The 21,187-nt window shown below is 44.9% G+C and overlaps 1 protein-coding gene across 1 annotated transcript in view; it reads left to right on the forward strand.

Annotated features, from left to right (window-relative positions):
* The window catches only part of LOC140203573 (uncharacterized), a 50,340-nt gene that overhangs the window by 18,228 nt on the left and 10,925 nt on the right, over window positions 1–21,187 (forward strand). Inside the window, exons 11-13 of the mRNA XM_072269619.1 lie at window positions 4,106–4,279; window positions 11,572–11,632; window positions 13,413–13,567. Coding sequence (XP_072125720.1) covers window positions 4,106–4,279; window positions 11,572–11,632; window positions 13,413–13,567 — 390 coding nt within the window. The remainder of the gene's footprint in view (window positions 1–4,105; window positions 4,280–11,571; window positions 11,633–13,412; window positions 13,568–21,187) is intronic.

Raw genomic sequence — 21,187 nt, forward strand, 5'->3', positions numbered from 1 at the left:
TTGAGAACTTCAGATAAGAGCAAATGTGCAGTGCGTTCTTTAGAAGCAGTGATGTGAGCTAGTTTGTAATCTTAGTGCATATTGGATTAAAGATGAATCGTTTAATGGTGTGATGGAGCTGTTATTTTTCCATCCATCAAGTTCCTTATTTATTTTGGCATGAACTTAAACAAAACTGTTGCATGTGCAAATTCTGGATTTTTAAATTAATATGGAAATTTGCATTCTTTCATTATTTTTACAGAATTAAGATTATTTTTAAAAATGTAAAAAAAATCTCTCCCCTCTCCTCTCCTTCCTCAATTCCCCACTATGAGCTTTTACTTCTCACCTGTCTATTACTTCTCCCTGCGTCCCCACCTCCTTCCATCTGTCCTGTGGTCCACTCTCTTCTCCTCTCCTCTCTCAGATGCTTTCTTCTCCAGCCATTGACCTTTCCCACCCACCTGTCTTCACCTAACACCTTCCAGCTGGCCTCCTTCCCCTCTCCTCACCTTTATATCCTAGCATCTTCCGCCTCCCTTTACAGTCCCGATAAAAGGCCTCGGCCTGAAACACCGACTGTTTACTCATTCCCATAGATGCTGCCTGAGCTGCTGAGTTCCTCCAGCGTTTTGGGTGAATTGCTCTGGATTTCCAACGTCTGCAGACTTGATTCCCTTCATGTGCTACACCTCAGAAGATTCCCCAAATGTCGGAAATGCCTCGATTTTCCAGGCACAGCTGACAGATTCCAAGTGTACATCTTCAAATTGTCAGCTGTTAATTCAAGCCTTGAATTATTTGTTAGTTTGAAATGAAATCAAGAAAAAAGCCTGCCGAATCATGATTTGAACTGTTGGATAATTTAATAGTAATTAGTATTTTGCATCTATTTATGCCAAAGGTGCAGAAAGATTTCTCAAACGCAGAAATTCAAGTGTTTTTCTTTTGTGAAATGCAGCTTTTCACAAAATGACCGTTGTTTCCTCCCATGGCCCTCCCGAGGAGCTCGCCTGCACTCAGGGAGAGTGAATGGACAATAAAGGACAATTAAGACTCAGGAACAGAATTAGGCCACTCAGCCCATCGTGTCTGCTTAGCCATTCCATCATGGTTGGCTTATTACCCTCTCGGCCCCATTCTCCTGCCTTCTCCCCCGTAAACTTTAACACCCTGACTAATCAAGGACCTGTCAGCCTCCACGTTAAATATACCCAGTGACTTGTCCTCCACAGCCATCAGCGTTGATGGATTCCACAGATCCACCGCCCTTTCACTGAAGAAATTTCCTCTCAGCTCTGTTCTAAATGGACGTCCCTGTATTCTGAGGCTGTGCCCTCTGGTCACAGGAAACCTCCTCTCTGTTCTAGGCCTCTTAATATTCCATAAGTTACAATGAGATTCACCCCTCTTCCTTCCCGTCTGAACTCCATCGAGGACAGAGCCGGAGCCGTCAAGCACTCCTCTTGTATGTTTCACTCCCAGGATCATTCTCGTGAACTCTCTCTAATACCAGCACATCTTAGATAAAGGGTCTAAAGCTGCTCACTATACCCGCAACTGCGTTCTGACCAATGCCTTATAAAGCTTCAGCATTACCCTTATATCTTTTCTAGTCCTCTCAAAATGAATGCCAACATTCCATTTTCTTTCCGTACCACCAACTCAGCCTGCAAGATAACGTTTAGGGAACCCTGCACGAGGTCTCCCAATTGCCTTTGCACGTCTGATTTCTGAATTTTCTGCCCATTTGGAAAATAGTACACGTCTTTACTCCTTCTACCAAAGTGCATGGCCATACGTTTCTGGTAGTAGGCACCCTTCGATCCCGGGGATGATGGGTTTGTGCCTCTGGTGGACTGTGTCCTCTCCTGGGCAGGAAGGTTTGAAGGACCGGCTCTTGCCCCTGCAGCAGGCTCCCCCTCTCCACGTCACTCATGTTGTCGAAGGGAAGGGCAAGCGCCAATACAGCTCGGCACCAGTGTCATCGCAGAGGTTGCCGGAGTGAAGCTGTAAACGACATCAAACTGCCTTAGGGGTTTGCCCCCAAAGCCTTTCCCATGGGTGGGCATGACTGCAAGGCAGTGGAGGTTTAAAATCAGGGTTTTCCCTCTCCTAAGCGGGCTGCCGCCCAAGGCTGAGGAATCCTACCTACCAGAAACACTTTTGGTCAGTGCAGTATATTCCAACTGCCACTGCCTTGCTATTCTCCCAATCTATCAAGTCCTTCTACAGACTCTCTGCCCCTCCACCTATCTTGGTATCATCCACAAATGTGACCACCAAGCCATCAATTCCGTTGTCCAGATCATTGACATCTGCTTGAAAAGAAACGGTCACAATACCAACCCCTGTGGAACACTAATGGTCACCTGCAGTCAACCAGAAAAGGCCCCTTTCATTTGCAACTCTTTGCTTCCCGTCAGTCAGGCAATCTTCTATCTTTACTAGGACATCTTCTGTAATACCATGGGCTCTTAACTTGTTAAGGCGTCTCATGTGCGGCATCTTGTCAAACTCCAAGTAAACAACATCCACTGACCCTCCTTTGTGTATCCTGCCTGTAATTTCCCCTAAAGGAAACCATGCACTTCCAAGTACTGGAAGCCTCGTATTTATTAATGGATTCCCAACATTTTCCCAACCACTGAAGTCAGGCTGAAGGGCCTATAGTTTCATGTCTTTTGCCTCCCTCCCTTCAGAGTGAAGTGACATTTGGAAATTTCCAGTCCTCTGGAACCATTCCAGATTCTAATGACTCTTGAAAGATTATTACTCATGCCTCCCCAATCTCTACAGCTGCCTCTTTCAGAACCCTGCGGTGTAGCCCATCTAGTCCAGGTGACTTGACTACCTTCAAAACTTTCAGCTTCCCAAGCACCTTCTCCTTAATAAAAGCAACTGCACTCACTTCTGCTAACTGATTCTCGAATTTTTGGCATACTGTGACCATAACTTGGACCATAATGTATAGTACTGTGCAAAAGTCTTAGGCTGGTGTATATAGCTAGGGTGTCTGAGTTTTGCACGGTCCTGTAGTAATTCTTATATACTGCACTGTGCTGCTGCTGCCGCAAAGAAAAATCAAATTTCTTGACATCTGTGAGTGATGATAAACCTCACAGATGTCTGATATGGGTCTCTGATGTGGACTGAGAGTGGGCAGGGGGCAGGGAGAGGGGAGTTGTGTCCCTGTCCCCCTCTTTTGGTGAATGTCGGTGATAGCGTAGGATGATATCGTGGTTCTGCATTTGTGTTTATGGACTGTGGACTTTTTCAGATTTAGGGTTTTTATATTCTGTTTTTTTCATCGCCTTATTCTTTTCGTTTTGTTGTGCGAGGGGAGGGTGTTTGGGGGTAAAATGCTCTGTTCGTTTTTTGTGCGGGGGATGGATTGGGGGGGGTCGATGTTGCTATTCCGTTTTGTGTGTGGAGGGAGGGGTAGTTTTGGGGATCAGATGATCAGGATGCCATTATTTTTTGTACCAGGGCTCGGGAGGTGTAGGTTTCCTGTTTCTCTCTGAATGACTTTCATGTTCTTTCTTTGCTTCGTGGCTATCTGGAGAAGACCAATTTCAGGGTTGTATTTGGATACGTGCTTTGATCATAAACAAACCTTTGACTCTTTGGTTGGGAAAAGGGGGAAGGGAGCGGGAAGCACCAGAGAGACATTCTGTAATGACCATTAAACCTATTGTTTGGAATCAAATGGCCTTGCTAGTGTTCTCAGGGCTGAGTGTGTCTGCATTCACGCCACCCCCTCCTGCCCCTGGCACTCCACCTCAGCCACCTGTCCCACACCCCTCCCGTGGGTGCTCCACTCTCACCATTCCCAACATCCTGTGCTCCCGCCAGATTTACAAACTTGCTCTCCACTGCACGTTGGCAAGTACAGTTCTGTGCAAAAGTCTTTGGCACCTTGGCTAGATGTGCATGTGCCTAAGTACTGTAAGTGTGAAAGTGGCATTCATATTTCTTTTGTGGGATTAATATTTCATAAATATCCAAGATGATACTTTGAAAGCAGAGAGTCTGGGGAGCGCCAGCGTGTTTGTCAGACAGCGTTCGCAGTATGAATGTTTTTCACCTTTGCTATACTCAGAAAATTGCCTTTCCTTCCTAGTGCCCTGAGGTCCGTTTGAACATTATCTCCAATCTGGACTGCGTGAATGAAGTTGTTGGAATTCACCAGTTATCACAGTCTCTCCTGCCAGCCATTGTAGAATTAGCAGAAGATGCCAAATGGAGAGTGCGCCTTGCGATAATCGAGTACATGCCTCTGCTTGCAGGGCTGCTGGTGGGTGGTTTATTCTAAAATGTTTTTATAGTCTATTAGCAATGCTTCCATATGGATGATTTGCAGAATGGAAATGATTGCCCATATCAAATTGATACTTTAGTTTAAAGACGGAAATAACTTTGAACATCTTCTTTCCTTTTGCACCAGAAGCAAATGTGCGATAGTAACAATTATACTTGTAGCCCACTGACATGGGTAGTCTTACTTTAGACTCGGGACTCCCAACCTTTTTTTTAATTGACCATTAACCAAGCAGGGGTGGAAACCCCTGGTCGGGACCATCAGGTTTAGACCCCTGTTTATGGACTGCGGACTTTGTCAGACTTACGGATTTTATATTCTGTTTTTATATTGTCTGTTTCTTTTCATTTTGTTGTGCGAGGGGAGGGTGTTTGGGGGTAAAATGTTCTGTTGGTTTTTGTGTGGGGGGTGGGCTGGGGTTGTTGCTGTTCCATTTCCTGTGTGGAGGGAGGGGTGGTTTTGGGGGGGGCTGATGATCAGGATGCTATTCAATGACTTTCATGTTTTTTCTTTGTTTCATGGCTATCTGGGGAAGACAAATCTCAGAGTTGTACATGATAATAAGTGAGCCTTTGGCCTGCACATCAAACAGATCCAAACAGAAAGGGCAATAGACTCCATACAATCAGATGAGGGGGTGACAACGGTTGTCGCAGAGGAAATAAACAATATCTTTTTGAGATTTTACCAAAATCTGTACAGCTCAGAATATTCAGATTCAGCTCCACAAATACAAAAGGAATTTCTCGACTTGTTACAATTTATACCCCGAGATGAAACGTCCTTGACCTCACTGGAGTTTAACTTAGAGGCTAAAGAATTATCTGCAGCTATAACTAACATGAAGGGAGGGAAAACTCCTGGGCCCAATGGAGATTCCGATTGAAATATATAAAATCTTTAAGACTAAACTAATACCACCTCTGCTTGATATGTATCAGGAGTCATTTGACACTGGATCCCTTCCCTCCTCTCTTAATATGGCAGCAATCACACTACTATTAAAACCTGGAAAACCACCATCCCTTTGTGGATCTTTTTGGTCAATCTCACATCTGAACAATGATCTCAAAATTCTCTGTAAGGTATTAGTTTGGAGGCTGGAATCACTGTTGCCAAAAATGGTCCACCCTGACCAAAATGGATTTGTAAGGGAAGGCAGGGTTTCCACAACATTCGAAGAGTGCTTAATATACTTTATGAAAAATCTGGAAGCTCTGATAGTGCTATTCTGTCATTGGATGCCGAGAAAGCCTTCGACAGAGTGGAGTGGAATAGGGGGAAAATTTCTAAGATACAGCTTCTATATTCTAACCCAGAGGCTGAAGTTTTGACTAATGGGCTTTTTTCGGCATCTTTTAAACTCCAACGGGGAACAAGACAGGGCTGTCCCCTATCTCCCCTCCTGTTTATCCTGGCCATTGCGCCACTTGCTGTGGCAATTTGAAAACAGGCTAACATAGCAGGAATAACTATAGGAGATGTAGAACATTGCATAGCCCTGTACATGGATGATGTCATTTTGTCAGAACAAGGTTTACCTATTTGGGTGTTAAAATTACTCCTACTATTGATAAAATTATCCCAACTAATTATAACCCTCTCACAGACTCAGTTATTCAACTTACAAACAGATTGACGAAATTGCTCATAAATTTGATTGGACGCATAAACATTCTAAAAATGTCAATTTTACTGAAGTTCCTGTACCTTTTCCAATCTATCCCACTTTCTCCTCCATCATCTTTCTTTTATTTATTTTTTTTTAAATTTTATTTTTATTTGGATAAGGAATTCACAAATATCATGTACTTTTTTCACACATATAACCTTTTCCATTTTTTTATATGTATAAAACTACAATTATTTATACATTCTTAAGTACACATTGAGAAGATATAAAAGGAAAATAAACATTTAAGTAGATAATTATGTACTGTGGTAAATCTAACCAATTAGGCTCAGTAATGGAATTAGTTGTTAAGAAAAATGGTAATAATAGTTTCCATATAACCCTTCTGGACCATTTCCACTGGTCCAAAATGTTATATATAAGCCTAAGTATCAACCATTGCAGGTGCTTATATCCTAATTTGTTCATGCTTGCTCCTGCCCGCAGACATAATTATCCAATCCCTATGTACTTATTTACTCTTTCTTTTATTTATTAAAGAAATTTTTTCTAATTTCATCTGGAATAATAGATGTCCAAGACTCAGGCTTTCCCTGTTATATCTGCCGTATGATAGAGGTGGCTTACAGCTACCAAATCTTATATGGTATTTCTGGGCGGCCCAAATTAGAGCAGGAATGTTTTATTTTGTTAAGGATCACTCCCCTCCTTGGGTCTCAATGGAATCCCAGTTGATCAATATCCCTCTAGAACTATATATGTATTCAGCAAATAAGAAAAACCTGGTCACACAATCTAAAATCCCTTTCTTAAAAAATACAATAATGATTTGGCACGATGCTCTTGCGTAAATGGGTGAGACATCACAGTTATCCCAGTTTACTCCTATCTTTGGTAATGATAGCTCCAGCCCGGCAGAGCGGATCCTAGTTTTAAAACTTGGTCGCCCCGAGGCATAGCTAAGGTGTCTGATCTTTATAATGGCAATTCATTTATGTCTTTTGAAGAACTCAAGGCCACATATAGAATCCAACAGAACACTTTTTTAAATACCTTTAGTTGCAAAGTTTTATTATGTCCAGGCAAAGTTACAGTTTGAAGCTCCCTCCTTTATTTACCCTAGAAGACATCACTCTGAAATTATCTGAAGCTAGGGGACAAGTGTCTGAATTATACATGAAAGGGTTTCTTCTTTTATGTTACTTGCTAAGGCTAATAAAATGGCTTCTCTGTACTGTTAACTGCTGAGACAGTGGTTCTCTAGAGCAGCTTGTTTGGATTATAATTACTGATACAGGAATTGTATTCATTTGCTAACCAATTGGGATAGATGGTATTCTTTCTTGTGTGTCTGTAAGCTATTGTTTTTCGTGGGCTTTGGGCAGAAGGCATGATGGGGACAGAGAGAGGAGATGCGAGGAGGGAGATGCTGTAAGCTGGGCAACGGCACGGACCCCGAGCGGGAGTCCGAGGCCCAGGGTCTTCAGCGAGGATAGGAGGCGAGGACAGACTCGTGTGGAGTGTTTGGTGGATCACCGAGGGTGGTCCCATTCGTGGGTCGGTGGAGTTCGGAGGACATTGATTGGAGGAAGGGGGACCCGGTTCTGTAAGAGCTCCAACGAGTGTGCACCGAACTGATAGAGTTACTGACTTGGCACCTTTATTCTATTTGTTTCTACTAACCCATCACCAAGAAATACTTATAAAGTGTAATCATTTAATCGCATATGGCGTACTGTCTGTTAATTGGCGGTGTGGGGTACATCACACAGCATCCACACAAACTTGATCTCCCCGTTTGGCGGGGCTGAAGGCTGCTCCCCCTAGACGAAAGCGAGCTGAGCGAGTCTGAGTCTTACCAGGGGGCTACATACAAATTGTTTGCAAGTAAATGCAAAGAATCATCAAACAACATGCTACAAGCATGGAGAACTGATTTGCATGAGAATCTGTCAGAAAAAGAGTGGTCAGAAGCTTGTTCCTTAGTTCAAACCCAGTCAGTGAACACTCATTCTAAACGGATAACCAGACAGCACATTACTCCAGTCAGGTTTCGTCACTTTAACCCCAACATTCCAGACACATGCTTTAAATGTAATCACTAAAAGGGGTCTCTGTTCCATTGTATGTGCGAGTGCCCCCAGATAATCTGCTTCTGGAAGAAGGTGCTGGATTTGATTAGTCAGATTATTGGAAAAAAGGTGCTCATTGATCCTAAATTAAGTCTTCTGAACATTTATCCAAAGGACTTTCTAACCTCCAAAAGTGCAAGGTCTCTGCTTAATACTTGTTTTTTGGAAGCCAGACGTTGCATAGCCTATTCATGGAAGAAACCCACAACCAGTGGACTTTCACAATGGCTGAAAGGAGTGACTTCGTATCTTGCTCTAGAGAAGATCAACTACATCACAGAAAAACCAACTTGGCAAATGTCGGGAAATTTGGGATATTTTCTACAAGTTTCTGGAGAACAATATTTGGGATGATGAAAGTAACAAATTGAATTGACAGCTTGTTTTTAATGGCCGGTGTTTGCTTTTTTTGTGCGTTGTTTTTCCTTTTATTTCTGATGTATTTTATTTTTCCCTTTTTCTTTAACCTTGTTGCACTTTCAAACCTATGGATGATCGAATGTGTTTACTTTTCATTCTGTAAAAGCAATAAAGAGTTGTTTGAAAACAAATAAGTGAACCTTTGAATCTTTGATTGGGAAAAGGGGAAGGGAGAGGGAAGCACCAGAGAGATATTCTGTAATGATCAATAAACCAATTGTTTGGAAGCAAATGACCTTGAGAGCAGAATTAGTCCATTCAGCCCATTGAGTCTGCTCCAACATTCCACCATGGCTGATTTGTGATCCCTCTGAACCCTATTCTCCTGTCTTCTCCCCGTATCCTTTCACGCCCTGATTAATGAAGAGCCTGTCAGCCTCCATTTTAATTATACCCAATATCGTGGCCTCCACGGTTGTCCATGGAAGTGAATTCCACAGATTCGCCACCCTCTGGCTGAAGAGTCGTTCCTGATCTCTGTTTCTGCCAGGCACTCCGATTTCCTCCTCCATCCCAAAGACGTGCTGGTTGTAAACTGGTTGTTGTAGATTCCTCCTCTGTGTTGGTAACTAGCAGGAGTAGTGAGGTAGTGTTCATGGGTACGGTGTCCACTCAAAAATCGTATGGCAGAGGGGAGGAAGCTGTTCCTGAATCAGTGAGTGTGTGTCTTCAGACAAATTGTCCCTCCTTTCTGGTAGCAGCAATGAGAAGAGGCTGGTGGGGCCCTTAATGATGGACACTGCCTTTTTGAGGCACCACTCCTTGAAGATGTCCTGGATAATATGGAGGCTGGAGCAGATGATGGAGCTGACTAATTTTATAACTCTCTGTAGCTTACTTAAGCTCTCCTGTATCATACCGATTTAGTTTGTATTTGGTTTTAAGAAGCAAATCGCTCTCAGTTTCGGTGTGCAAACGCAAAGTAGATGTTCTTCAGTAAGGCCTTTGACAAGGTCCCGCATGGGAGGTTAGTTAGGAAAATTCAGTCGCTAGGTATACATGGAGAGTTGGTAAATTGGATTAGACATTGGCTCAATGGAAGAAGCCAAAGAGTGGTAGTAGAGAATAGCTTCTCTGAGTGGAGGCCTGTGACTAGTGGTGTGCCACAGGGATCAATGCTGGGTCCATTGTTATTTGTCATCTATATCAATGGTCTGGATGATAATGTGGTAAATTGGATCAGCAAATTTGCTGATGACACAAAGATTGGAGGTGTAGTAGACAGTGAGGAAGGTTTCCAGAGCCTGCAGAGGGACTTGGACCAGCTGGAAAAATGGGCTGAAAAATGGCAGATGGAGTTTAATACAGACAAGTGTGAGGTATTGCATGTTGGAAGGACAAACCAAGGTAGAACATACAGGGTTAATGGTAAGGCACTGAGGAGTGCAGTGGAACAGAGGGATCTGGGAATACAGATAGAAAATTCCCTAAAAGTAGCGTCACAGGTAGATAGGGTCGTAAAGAGAGCTTTTGGTACATTGGCCTTTATTAATCAAAGTATTGAGTATAAGAGCTGGAATGTTATGATGAGGTTGTATAAGGCATTGGTGAGGCCGAATCTGGAATATTGTGTTCAGTTTTGGTCACCAAATTACAGGAAGGATATAAATAAGGTTGAAAGAGTGCAGAGAAGGTTGACAAGGATGTTGCTGGGACTTGAGAAACTCAGTTACAGAGAAAGGTTGAATAGGTTAGGACTTTATTCCCTGGAGCGTAGAAGAACGAGGGGAGATTTGATAGAGGTATATAAAATTATGATGGGTATAGATAGAGTGAATGCAAGCAGGCTTTTTCCACTGAGTCAAGGGGAGAAAAAAACCAGAGGACATGGGTTAAAGGTGAGGGGGGGAATTGTTTAAAGGGAACATTGGGGGGGGCTTCTTCACACAGACAGTGGTGAGAGTATGGAATGAGCTGCCAGACGAGGTGGTAAATATGGGTTCTTTTTTAATATTTAAGAATAAATTGGACAGATACATGGATGGGAGGTGTATGGAGGGATATGGTCCTTGTGCAGGTCAGTGGGACTAGGCAGAAAATGGTTCGGCACATCCAAGAAGGGCCAAAGGGCCTGTTTCTGTGCTGTACTTTCTATGGTAAAGAGTTGTCAAGGTCTGAGTCAGAGTCACGGGCAGAGCTTGTGGTTGGACTACTCAGCCACGTGGTTACCCTGGGAATTGTTAGCTGTGCTGGATATGAAGCAAAGTAACCTGAGAATTATGCAAAGGCTAACTTGTTCCCAGTGACTGAATGTAGAAAGTGGAATGTATTAACCACATGGGAGACGTGAATGTAGAATGGTGCACTGTCATGTCGAAGAGAGATACTGTGCGGGTCAGGAGTGTGGGATCTGTAATCTAAATAATCCAGCACATGCATAATTACATTTAAATCGTAAAGTTGAAATAGCACCCTGCTGTGGATGTGGTAGCATAGGATTCACTGGGTTATTTATTTAAAGGTACACGGAGGAATAAGGCCCTTCCTGCCCTTCGAACCGTGCTGCCCAGCAATCTCTGATCCAACCCTAGCCTAAACAGGGACAGGTAACAGTGATGAATTAACCTCCCAACTGGTGCGCCTTTGGATTGTGAGAGGAAACCCGCGCGTTCCGCAGGGAAAATGTACTGGCTCCTTACAGGTGACATCAGAATTCCCAAGCTGTAATAGTGTCACGCCAACTGCTACGCCACCGATAGTGGTTAGTAACGTTCTTACTGTCTGCATTGAACCATCGGACACTTTTAAGATTTTTCCTATTTTTCATGGATCATAGTCCTGGTATTGACACAAAGAAATTAATTAAGGATAGTCAAAATACTAGATGCAAGTACCTTAGATAGGGTATCTTCTGTGCAGCCTTCTGCCACGGCACAATCTAGTTTTGTGCAGTTTATTAGAGCATGTTGCCAGTCTTTCTTGTGTGACCCCTTCACCATTGGCTCAAAGGAGTTAGCAAACTGTACTGGTAAGTAGCGAAAGGTGAAGACGGCTAGAATGCAAATGCGGCAAGTTGGCATGTTCTACTAGAAATTCGAGGGGTTATTTTATCAACATTCTTTCTTTTGTCAAAACCTGTTTAGGGAGTGGAGTTTTTTGATGAGAAGTTGAACTCCTTGTGCATGACGTGGCTGGTGGATCGCGGTGAGTATCGCCTTGATGAATCGTTACTTCTGTTGAACGAAAGTCCTTCAAAGTTGTCCATGTCATCTTACTGGTGCTTCCATGATGCTGAGTGAGCCTGCCAGGTGCCTAACCAAAAATCCTTCATCATGCTTTGTCACATCCTCAAAGGATTGGGTCAGGCTCAAGACACGACATGCCCCTCACAAAGCCATGCTGACTCTCCGGAATCAGACTATGCTTCTTGTAAATCCTGTCTGTAGGAATCTTCTCCTATAATTTGCCCACCGGTGAAGTAAAACTGACTGGTCTATAATTCCCAGGGTCATCCCTACTCTCTTTCCTGAACAAGGAAATAACATTTGCCAACTTCCAATCATCTGGTACTTCCTCCGGTGAGGACTGGCCAGTGAGGATGCCCAGATCGTCACTAAAGGTGCAGCAATCTCTTCCCTTGCTTCCCGTAGTAACCCTGGGGTATATCACATCTGGCCCCGGGGACTTATCTATCCTAGGGCTTTTCAAAATTCCAGAACATCCTCTTTCTCAATGTCAACATGTTGCAGCATATCACTGCCCGCACAAGCATCAAGGTCCCTCTCACTGGTGATTACTAAAGAAAAGTATTCATTGCGGATCTCCCCCAAAGTCCACCGACTCCAAACATTTTGCCTCTTTTAGCTCTGGCCGGCCCAGACTCTCACTCTGGCCATCCTCCTCTTCTTCAAGTTTGTTCTTCTGAATCCAACTCGCCAAGTCCTTCTCGTGGCCCCTCCTAGTTCTCCGAAGTCCATTCTTAACTCCCTTACTGGCCACATTGTAACCCTCTGGAGCCCAGGCTGATCTTTGCATCCTATGCTTCTAGACTAGCTGTTGCGCATCTCTTGTCAAGCATGGCTCCTTCACCCTTCTGTTCTTTCCCTGTCTCAGTGGGACAAAACTCTGCAGAGCTCCATCCAAGTGAAGCCCAAAATGACTTCCACTTTTCAATTGTGTGTTTCTGAGCGCATTCATCCCAGTTTGTACTCCCAGGTTCCTGCCCAATACCATCATAATCCAAACACCTGCACCACCGCCCCCTCCCCCAGTTATTACTGCTGCAAGCAATCTTGTCGTACACTTGTAGACATGGCAACAAGAAACAGACTTGACTTTGACCGATACGTTTATTTATTTAATTATTCGAGAATAGCATGGAACAGGCCCAACGAGACGCACTGCCCAGCAACCGGCCGATTTAACCCTCGCCTCATCACAGGACAGTTTACAATGACCAATCAGACTACTAAGTAATAAATAATGGTAATCTATTCGAAGTATTTTTTAAGTATCTAATGGGGCGACACAGTGGCGTCTGGTTAGCGCAACACTTTGCAATTGGGTTCGATTCCCACTGCCACCTGTGAGGAATTTATATGTTCTCAGCCTGACTGCGTGGGTTTCCTCCGGGTGCTCCTGTTTCCTCCCAGAGACCTACTTGTTGGTAGCTTAACTGGACACTGTAAATTGTCCTATAATTAGGCTAGGGTTAATCGGGGCTGGCTCGCAGGGCAAGAAGGGCATGTTCCACGCTTTTTCTCAATAAATAATTAATAATAAATAAGTATATTAAAATGCTACTTTCCAAGTGCATAATTTCCTCCATTGTGTGTAACTTGGTATGGAACAGGTCTACACTTTAAAGAAGGTGGTACGAGCATTTCATTTCGGAACTTTGTATTTTATCAGCAAGGTACATATTTGAAAATCAAGTAGTAACGGCGATCAGATCATTTCTTGACCTGTGAATGCTGTCTTGCAGTGTACGCCATTCGCGAGGCCGCAACCAACAACTTGACCAAGTTGGTGGAGAAGTTTGGCAAAGACTGGGCAGAATCCACCATTGTGCCGAAAGTACTTGCCATGGCCAGTGACCCCAACTACCATCACAGAATGACCACCCTGTTCTGCATTAACGTGAGTATAGCTTTGAAAATGTACTTGCCATGGCCAGTGACCCCAACTACCTTCACAGAATGACCACCCTCTTCTGCATTAACGTGAGTATAGCTTTGACAATGTACTTGCCCATGACCAGTGACCCCAACTACCTTCACAGAATGACCGCCCTGTTCTGCATTAACGTGAGTATAGCTTTGACAATGTACTTGCCATGGCCAGTGACCCCAACTACCTTCACAGAATGACCACACTCATCTGCATTAACGTGAGTATAGCTTTGACAATGTACTTGCCCATGGCCAGTGACCCCAACTACCTTCACAGAATGACCACACTCTTCTGCATTAACGTGAGTATAGCTTTGACAATGTACTTGCAATGGCCAGTGACCCCAACTACCTTCACAGAATGACCACCCTCTTCTGCATTAACGTGAGTATAGCTTTGACAATGTACTTGCCCATGGCCAGTGACCCCAACTACCTTCACAGAATGACCACCCTCTTCTACATTAACGTGAGTATAGCTTTGACAATACTTCCATTACACTTCACAAGCTGCTAAAATATTTCATGAATAAAACGTACAGTTAGAACACACACAAAAGAAAAAAGAATTTAACAAAAATACTATGGATTTGTTTAAAATGTTCTTTTAATATATTCTTAGTGAATGTTTAGATTCTGCAAAAAATCAATTAACACTTTGCCAAAGCTGCTCCTTCCAATATTGACATCTGCTTGATACGAGCTTCTGTGCTTGCGTTATTTGCTGAGGTGTAGTGGTGTTTTGTATTTAATCTGCAAGGTGTCTGGAGTAAAAATTGAGTTGAGGACGAGACTTTTTATGATTTCGTGGAGCAGAGTTCCTAACCGTCCCTGCGGAAATGGACTGATGGTGTTAGCTGAAGGACAACTGATTTAATGACCTGTTGACCCACCAGATGGCTTACAGCTTTCAAGTTTTATTTCACAAGGGCCTGTTTCTGTGCTGTAGTGGACTATGGCTCTGTCTTTTGCTTAGAGATCTGAGTACCTTGAAATGGACTTTATACATTATCTGGCTGAGGGAATTGTAAGTTTTTTGACGCAACTAGTTTCAATTTACAAGTGTACTTAAAGGCCCCCACAGTCATTCCAGATGCAGAATTAACTTCTTTCCCTGGATTTATTTGATGGGCCTGGGCTTTGCTGGAGTTTGGACAAGGTGAGGGAGAGATTCAGTTGAAATGCCTAGATAAAATGGATGTTTCTAAAAATGGGTGAGTCTAGGACTGGAGGGCACAGCCTTTGGAACAGAGGGATATCCCTTTAGAACGGATATGAAGAATTTCTTTAGCCGGAGCGTGGTGAGTCTAGGGAATTCATCGCCACAGGCGGCGATGGGAGGCCAAGTAATTGGGTGTATTTAAAGTGGAGCTTGATAGGCTCTGGAGGGTGTCGAGAGGTCTGCACGACCTGGCGTTTTTGCGGTATCCTCAAGGATTTGGCAAGCTGGACTCTCAAGAATGCAGATGCAGCGGCCGCGGCCATTGCTGGGAGTGGACTTAAGGTTGGATGAGAGTGGCCTGAGAGGGGAAAATGAAGTGGTGTTCAGTCGATTTCAGCAACGAGCCAGGCTAAAAAGTTTAAGGAGTCGCAGGGGGAAAGACTAACTTCTCTGTGAGGCTTTACACACCTCAGCAGTGAACCGACTGTCACTGTCAGCACTTGTCTCCGCACTGAATTGACTTGCTGGCTGTGCCCTGCGACCATTGGGACCCTGGCTCAGATAAAATGCTGAACTGGCTCCTTGGCTGTGGACTGCAACCATTGGGCCCCTGGACTGGTTTCACTTCTCTCAGCACAGAACTGACTCCCTTGCTGTGGCCTGCAGCCATCTACTGATCTAAACTGGCTCCCTGCCTGTGGGCCTAATTTCAGTGACCCTGCGGTTCATGTTCTGTGTCTTACTGGTTTACTATTTTTTTATTCTTGTTTGCCCGATTTGTTCTTTTTGGGCACATTGTGTGTCTGACAGTCTTTGCTGTGTAGGATTCTTTCTTTTTCCATGGATTCTCTTGTGTTTCTTTGCTTTATGGCTGCCTGCAAGAAGACGAATCTCCTGCTTGTATATGGAGTTCATACTTTGGTAGCAATGTACTTTGAACTTTAGACCTCTGGATCAGCAGGAACACCTCAGAAAGATATGCCTGCGCGGGCTGGACCAAAACAGGGCTAACAGCCTGCGGGAGTGCTCGCTGGGATTCAAACTCATAGGGATGGGCCACAGGCCACATTTACAGTTGAGGTGGCCGTGCAGTTAAATATCGAAGGGAAACAAAGCAAGCCCCAGTCAGTCTGATAAGAAATGCAAGATTATATTTATTTAGGTGTAAGCAACGTTACTAGTAAAGCAAATGAGCTCACAGGAGGGTGATATTGTTACTGTCATAGAGAGGGTTGAATGGCTGAACGATTCACTCAGTGAATGGTGTGGTGGGCGTGGCACCGTAATATTGATTTATTACTGAAATATCGAGGAGGAGGACATTCTGGGACACACCTTACTGATCCACAAGCCTCTACTGGTGAACTTCCAGTAAGATGGCGGTGTGCTGGGGCGCGGCGGGTTCTACGGGGCCAGCCAAACGTGTTACTATCTTTTGTTTATTTCTTTGCGATCTCAAGACCCTGCTGGAAGTTAAGCACTTAAAGAGTGCTGCGGGCCTAACCCATCGGCGTAGAATCTGAAGAAGCTGGACTTGGGGCAGATCGTTCTGCTCCCCGCGTCAGAGAGTCAGCAATGTCGTTGGCGTGCAGACTGGCAGCAAGCAATTGTCTTAGTCTCTTTTCTTGTGATTGCAAAACCCTGTTGAGCATTGCTAATGTGTAATGCTGCAAGTCTGGTCTTCTGATTTATTGCGGACTACAGGGGCTGGCAGCAGGGGTGACTGACACCCCTGCAGGGTGAGCGGATGTGGCCTCAAGCCATGGGGCCGCCTGTTTGCAGCCACCCAGGAGACAGGCATCAAGAGCTGGCACTGGAGGTGGTGTAGCGCATCGGTTAAGCTAACGTTGGTGCTGTCCCTCTCCCCCAAAGTGTTTGCTTGGCAGAAGGCAGGATGTACGTGTTCAACTACAGACTGCTGCAACATTCATGGACTCAGGGACTTGGACTGTATTTGTTGTGTGACTATATTTTACTCTATATGTGCCACGTGCTGTGTATGACTGTTGGTACTGTGTTTTGTACCTTGACCCTGAAAGAACACTGTTTCGTTTGGATGTATTCATGGGTATTCATGAATGACAATTAAACTTGAACTTGATGTAAACAGCCAAGAACAGCAAAACATTGGAATATTACCTGCAAGCTGCACACCAACCGGACTTGGAAATATATTGCCATTACTTCTGAAACCCCCTTTTCACTGGGCGTCTCTGGAAATGCAACCTTTTAGCCCCTCGCAAACAGCCACTGGACTCCGCGGGGAGAAACCTCAGGCTTCGTACATCTGAGGTGTATGTGACTTTGGTCCCGCAAAATCCGTGAGGTTGGGATGTCTCACCTACCCAAACCCCGGTTTGTGTGAATGCTGTGTGATTTACTGCCCCTGGCAATTGCCTGTCAGCAGAAAATAACAAATTGTACACTGCATAGAATTATTCAGGAGTATATTTAAGAATGTTAACTTAAGCAAAGAGTTATTAAAGGAAAGAAACAGGGAAAAAACAAAAAGGGCCCATTCTACTTAAAAAGTCACGTATACAGTGGAGCTCAAATCTTGAACTTCTCTGTAAATCGCGTGCTGGACCCTCCCTCCATCTGCGTGAAAGCACACAGCACCTTCCGAAGGTCACTGGAAATCCATCTTGAACAAAGAGGCTTTCCCACGGGATTATTGGTCCTTCCTCCTCGAAGCCATTCATCTGCACAAAGCACCCTGCATCGTCCACCATCTTTCCTCCTGTCTTCTCCCAGCTCCGGCCAAACAAAGACCTCTCTGCCCAGTAATCTCTAGCACCTTCTCCCAATTCTACCATCCTGATTGGATGACACCTCATTCCTCAGCTCAGACCCAAACAGGCTGAAAGCAGAACAGATTGCTCTTACAGAACTGCTAAAATGAAATGCCTACAGCATAGCAGTAAAAATCTGAACCAGGGCATTGACTCTGACTGGGTGAGAACCCTGGATCACCCACCCTAACTGCATTGTGGGTGCACCCACACCTCAAGGGCTGCAGCCCACCACAAAGGAATTAAATACCACTTCAACCTGCGATGCCCACACATTCCTTGGAGGAATATGCAAAAAGAGCTTCAAGTAACAGAGTACAGGTAGTCCCTAGGAGTGGTCACATGTGACAGCTCTCCCAGTATTCAGCATGAGGTACAGGAGCAAGGATATCAGAATCAGGTTTAACGTCACCGGCATAATGTCGTGAAATTTGCTGTCTTTGTGGCAGCAGCACAGTGCAACACATAATAATAGTGAAAACTGTGAATTACAGTAAATATATGAAATAATAGTGCGGAAACAGAAATAAAAAGTAGTGAAGTAGAGCATGGGTTCAGTGTCCATTCAGAAATGGCAGAGGGGAAGAGACTGTTCTGGAATCGCTGAGTGTGTGCTTTCAGGCTTCTGTGCCTCCTTCCTGAGGGTAGCAGTGAGAAGAGGGCATGTCCTGGGTGGCGGGGGTCCTTCACCATGGATGCCGCCTTTTTGAGGCATCGCTCCTCAAAGATGTCCTGGATACGAAGGAGAAAGGCAAAACACAGTTGTGCGAGTTATCAGGTTATAGCAGTACAGAACCGCAACTTCTCTGATATCAGCACGAACTATTTCAAAGGGAATGGCCCAAAGGAGGGGGTATCCAGGAAAACTTCGTGAGAAACAGAGTGAGAGAAGGACAAAGGGTCTCGGCCTGAAACGTTGACTGGCCTGCTGCGTTCACCAGCAACTTCTATGTGTGTTGCTTGAATTTCCAGCATTTGCAGAATTCCTGTTGTTTGAGAGAAGGACATGGTTGGAACACTCAAGCAGGGCAAGAAGCCGATGTATTAGGAGTCTTTAGTGGGGTTGGATACGCAATGTTTCCAAGGCCTGATGAAATGTATCCTTGGCTGTTATGGGAAGGAAGGACTGAGCTCCCAAGGTCTCTTTGAGAGTTCAGTGAAACCCTCTCTCACTGCACCCCCTCCGTGATCTCTGCTTCCTTTCGACGGGAGTCAGTGAAACCTTCTCTCACTCTGTGATATCTGCTCAGCTCTTTACTTCATCCCTCCCCTCTCCTGGTTTCACCCAGCACCTTGTATTTCTTTCTCCACTCACCTTCCATCCCCCCCCAACTTTTAAATCTACTCATCTTTTTTCTCCACTCCTGCCGAAGGGTCTCGGCTGGAAATGTCGACTGTACTCTTTTCCATCGATGCTGCCTGGCCTGCAGAGTTCCTCCAGCATTTTGTGTGTGTTCCAAGGATCCTGGTAGTTTAAAATCCTAAATTGTCACAGAACAGGTGCCAGGTAACTGGATCCCAGCAGTACGGTGCCTTTCTTCAACGAAGGCAGCAACTGCTAACTACAGGGCTGTGAATCTAACATCAGTGGTAGAAAGGGTGTTGTAAAAAGTCCCGAGGGACGGGATTCAGCTGCACTTGGGCAGAGCTTCATCAGAAATGGTCAGCGTGCAAGTGGTGATTCTGTCGGCCAGTTTGAGTTTCTTGGAGTTACGGGTGTACTCGTGCAGCTGGTGTTGTCTACAGGGACTTCGGTAAATCTTTTGACAAGATCCCCAAACGCGTAAGAGACCGAGGGATCTGACGCAACTTCACAAATTGGGTTCAAAGTTGATATGCTGATCGGCTTTTGTGATTACCCCGTGGTGTACCACAGGAATCTGTGCTGGAACTCTCCTGTACATGATTTGGATGTGGCTAGAAGTTTAGCAGATGACATAAAAATGTGAGCTTTGTCTTGCGGTGTTAGTGCTAATGATGGTGCATTGGTTAGTTGGCAAACTAAGCAGAGCAATTGTACCTAGGACATAGAACGTTAAAGCACTGTGTTAAAGTGCTGTGCTGATCTTTTAACCTACTCTGAGATCAATCTAACCGTTCCCTCCTACATAGCCCTCCATTTTTCTATCATCTGTGTGCCTATCTAAGAATTTGTCAAATGCCCCCAATGCATCTGCCTCTACCATCACGCCTGGCAGGGCATTCCACACACCCACCCACTCTGTGTGTGTGAAACAAAAATCTTACCTGTGTACCTTCCTCCAATCATCTCAAAATTATGCCTCTGGTATTGGCCATTTCTGCCTTGGGGAAAAGTCTCTGGCTGTCCACTCTATCGACACCTCTCATCCTCCTTCACTCCAAACAGATAAAGCCCCAACTCACTCAACCTTTCCTCATAAGACGCGCTCTCTAATGCAGGCAGCAGCCTGGCAAGTCTCCCCTGTGTCCCCTCTAGATCTTCTCCATGCTTCCTATGACAAGGCTACCAAAGCTGGACGCCAGTGTGGTCTGACCAGAGTTTTATAGAGCTGCAACATTACCTCGCACTCTTGAACCCTATCCCCCAACTTACTCGACCCTCCCCCTGCCCCCGCATCATCGGGGGAGTCTAAAGCCCCGAGGTTAAAAGTGAGAGAGAAAGATGTTAAAAAGGGATGTAAAGAGCAAGATTTTCACGAGTCGGCATGTGAGTGGGGCTGAAAGACAAATCTCCAGAGGTAGGTACAGTTACTTTGATAGGAAAGGCCGAGGCCCATTATCCCACCCCTCACCCCATGCGCACTCCCTCGCACACTCTCGCTCTTTCGCCTCACTCACACTCTCTCTCCCCTGTCTAGATTCATCTAGTGTTCACCCCTCTCCCCGAACCTGTTACCACCTCCGTTATTTATCAGAGTCCAACCCTTGTAGCTCTTTGTGTTCCTGCTGTCAGTCCGCACCTTCACACTGTCCCTACCTTGTCCCATCTCCCTCGCGATGTTATTTCCTCGTTCCCCCTGTCGTCCTCTGCCTGTCACTGTCTCTGCTCCTCCTTCGCTCCTCTCCTGCCATCAGTGCACCAGTCACCTCAGACTCCTTTCTCTCCACCATTCCACAGTCCCCCCCCATCCCAGTCCCTGATGCAGGGTTTTGATCCAGTCCACTTTCCTCTCACAGATCTGCATTGAGTTTGTTTGTCGCTCTAGATTCCAGCTTCAGCAGTCACTTGTAATACCCTCTCTGATTAGTGTAACACTCAAACCCTTCCCCCTGTCCCTAGGGCATCTGTAACCCAGGACGTTGTGCTCCCATCCCTCAACCATGTTCCTATACTTACAGGAATAATATAATCCCTGTACTGATCATTGGCCAGCTCACCGGAGTTCTCTGTTAAAACCAGAATATAATATCAATGGTAAGATGCTTGGCATTGTGGAGGATATGAGAGATCTTGGGGTCCGTGTCCATAGGACACTCAAAGCTGTTGCGCAGGTTGACAGTGTTGTTAAGAAGGCGCATGGTGTGTTGGCATTCATCAACCGTGCGAGTGAGTTCAAGAGCTGTGAGGTAATGTGTGGTAAACCATATATATATGTTGTAACTGGGTTACCTGTCTGGACACGTCCCTCTGCTGACTGCTCCTGTGGCTCCT

Source organism: Mobula birostris, chromosome 10 (genome assembly GCF_030028105.1).
Source record: "Mobula birostris isolate sMobBir1 chromosome 10, sMobBir1.hap1, whole genome shotgun sequence".
NCBI lineage: Eukaryota > Metazoa > Chordata > Chondrichthyes > Myliobatiformes > Myliobatidae > Mobula > Mobula birostris.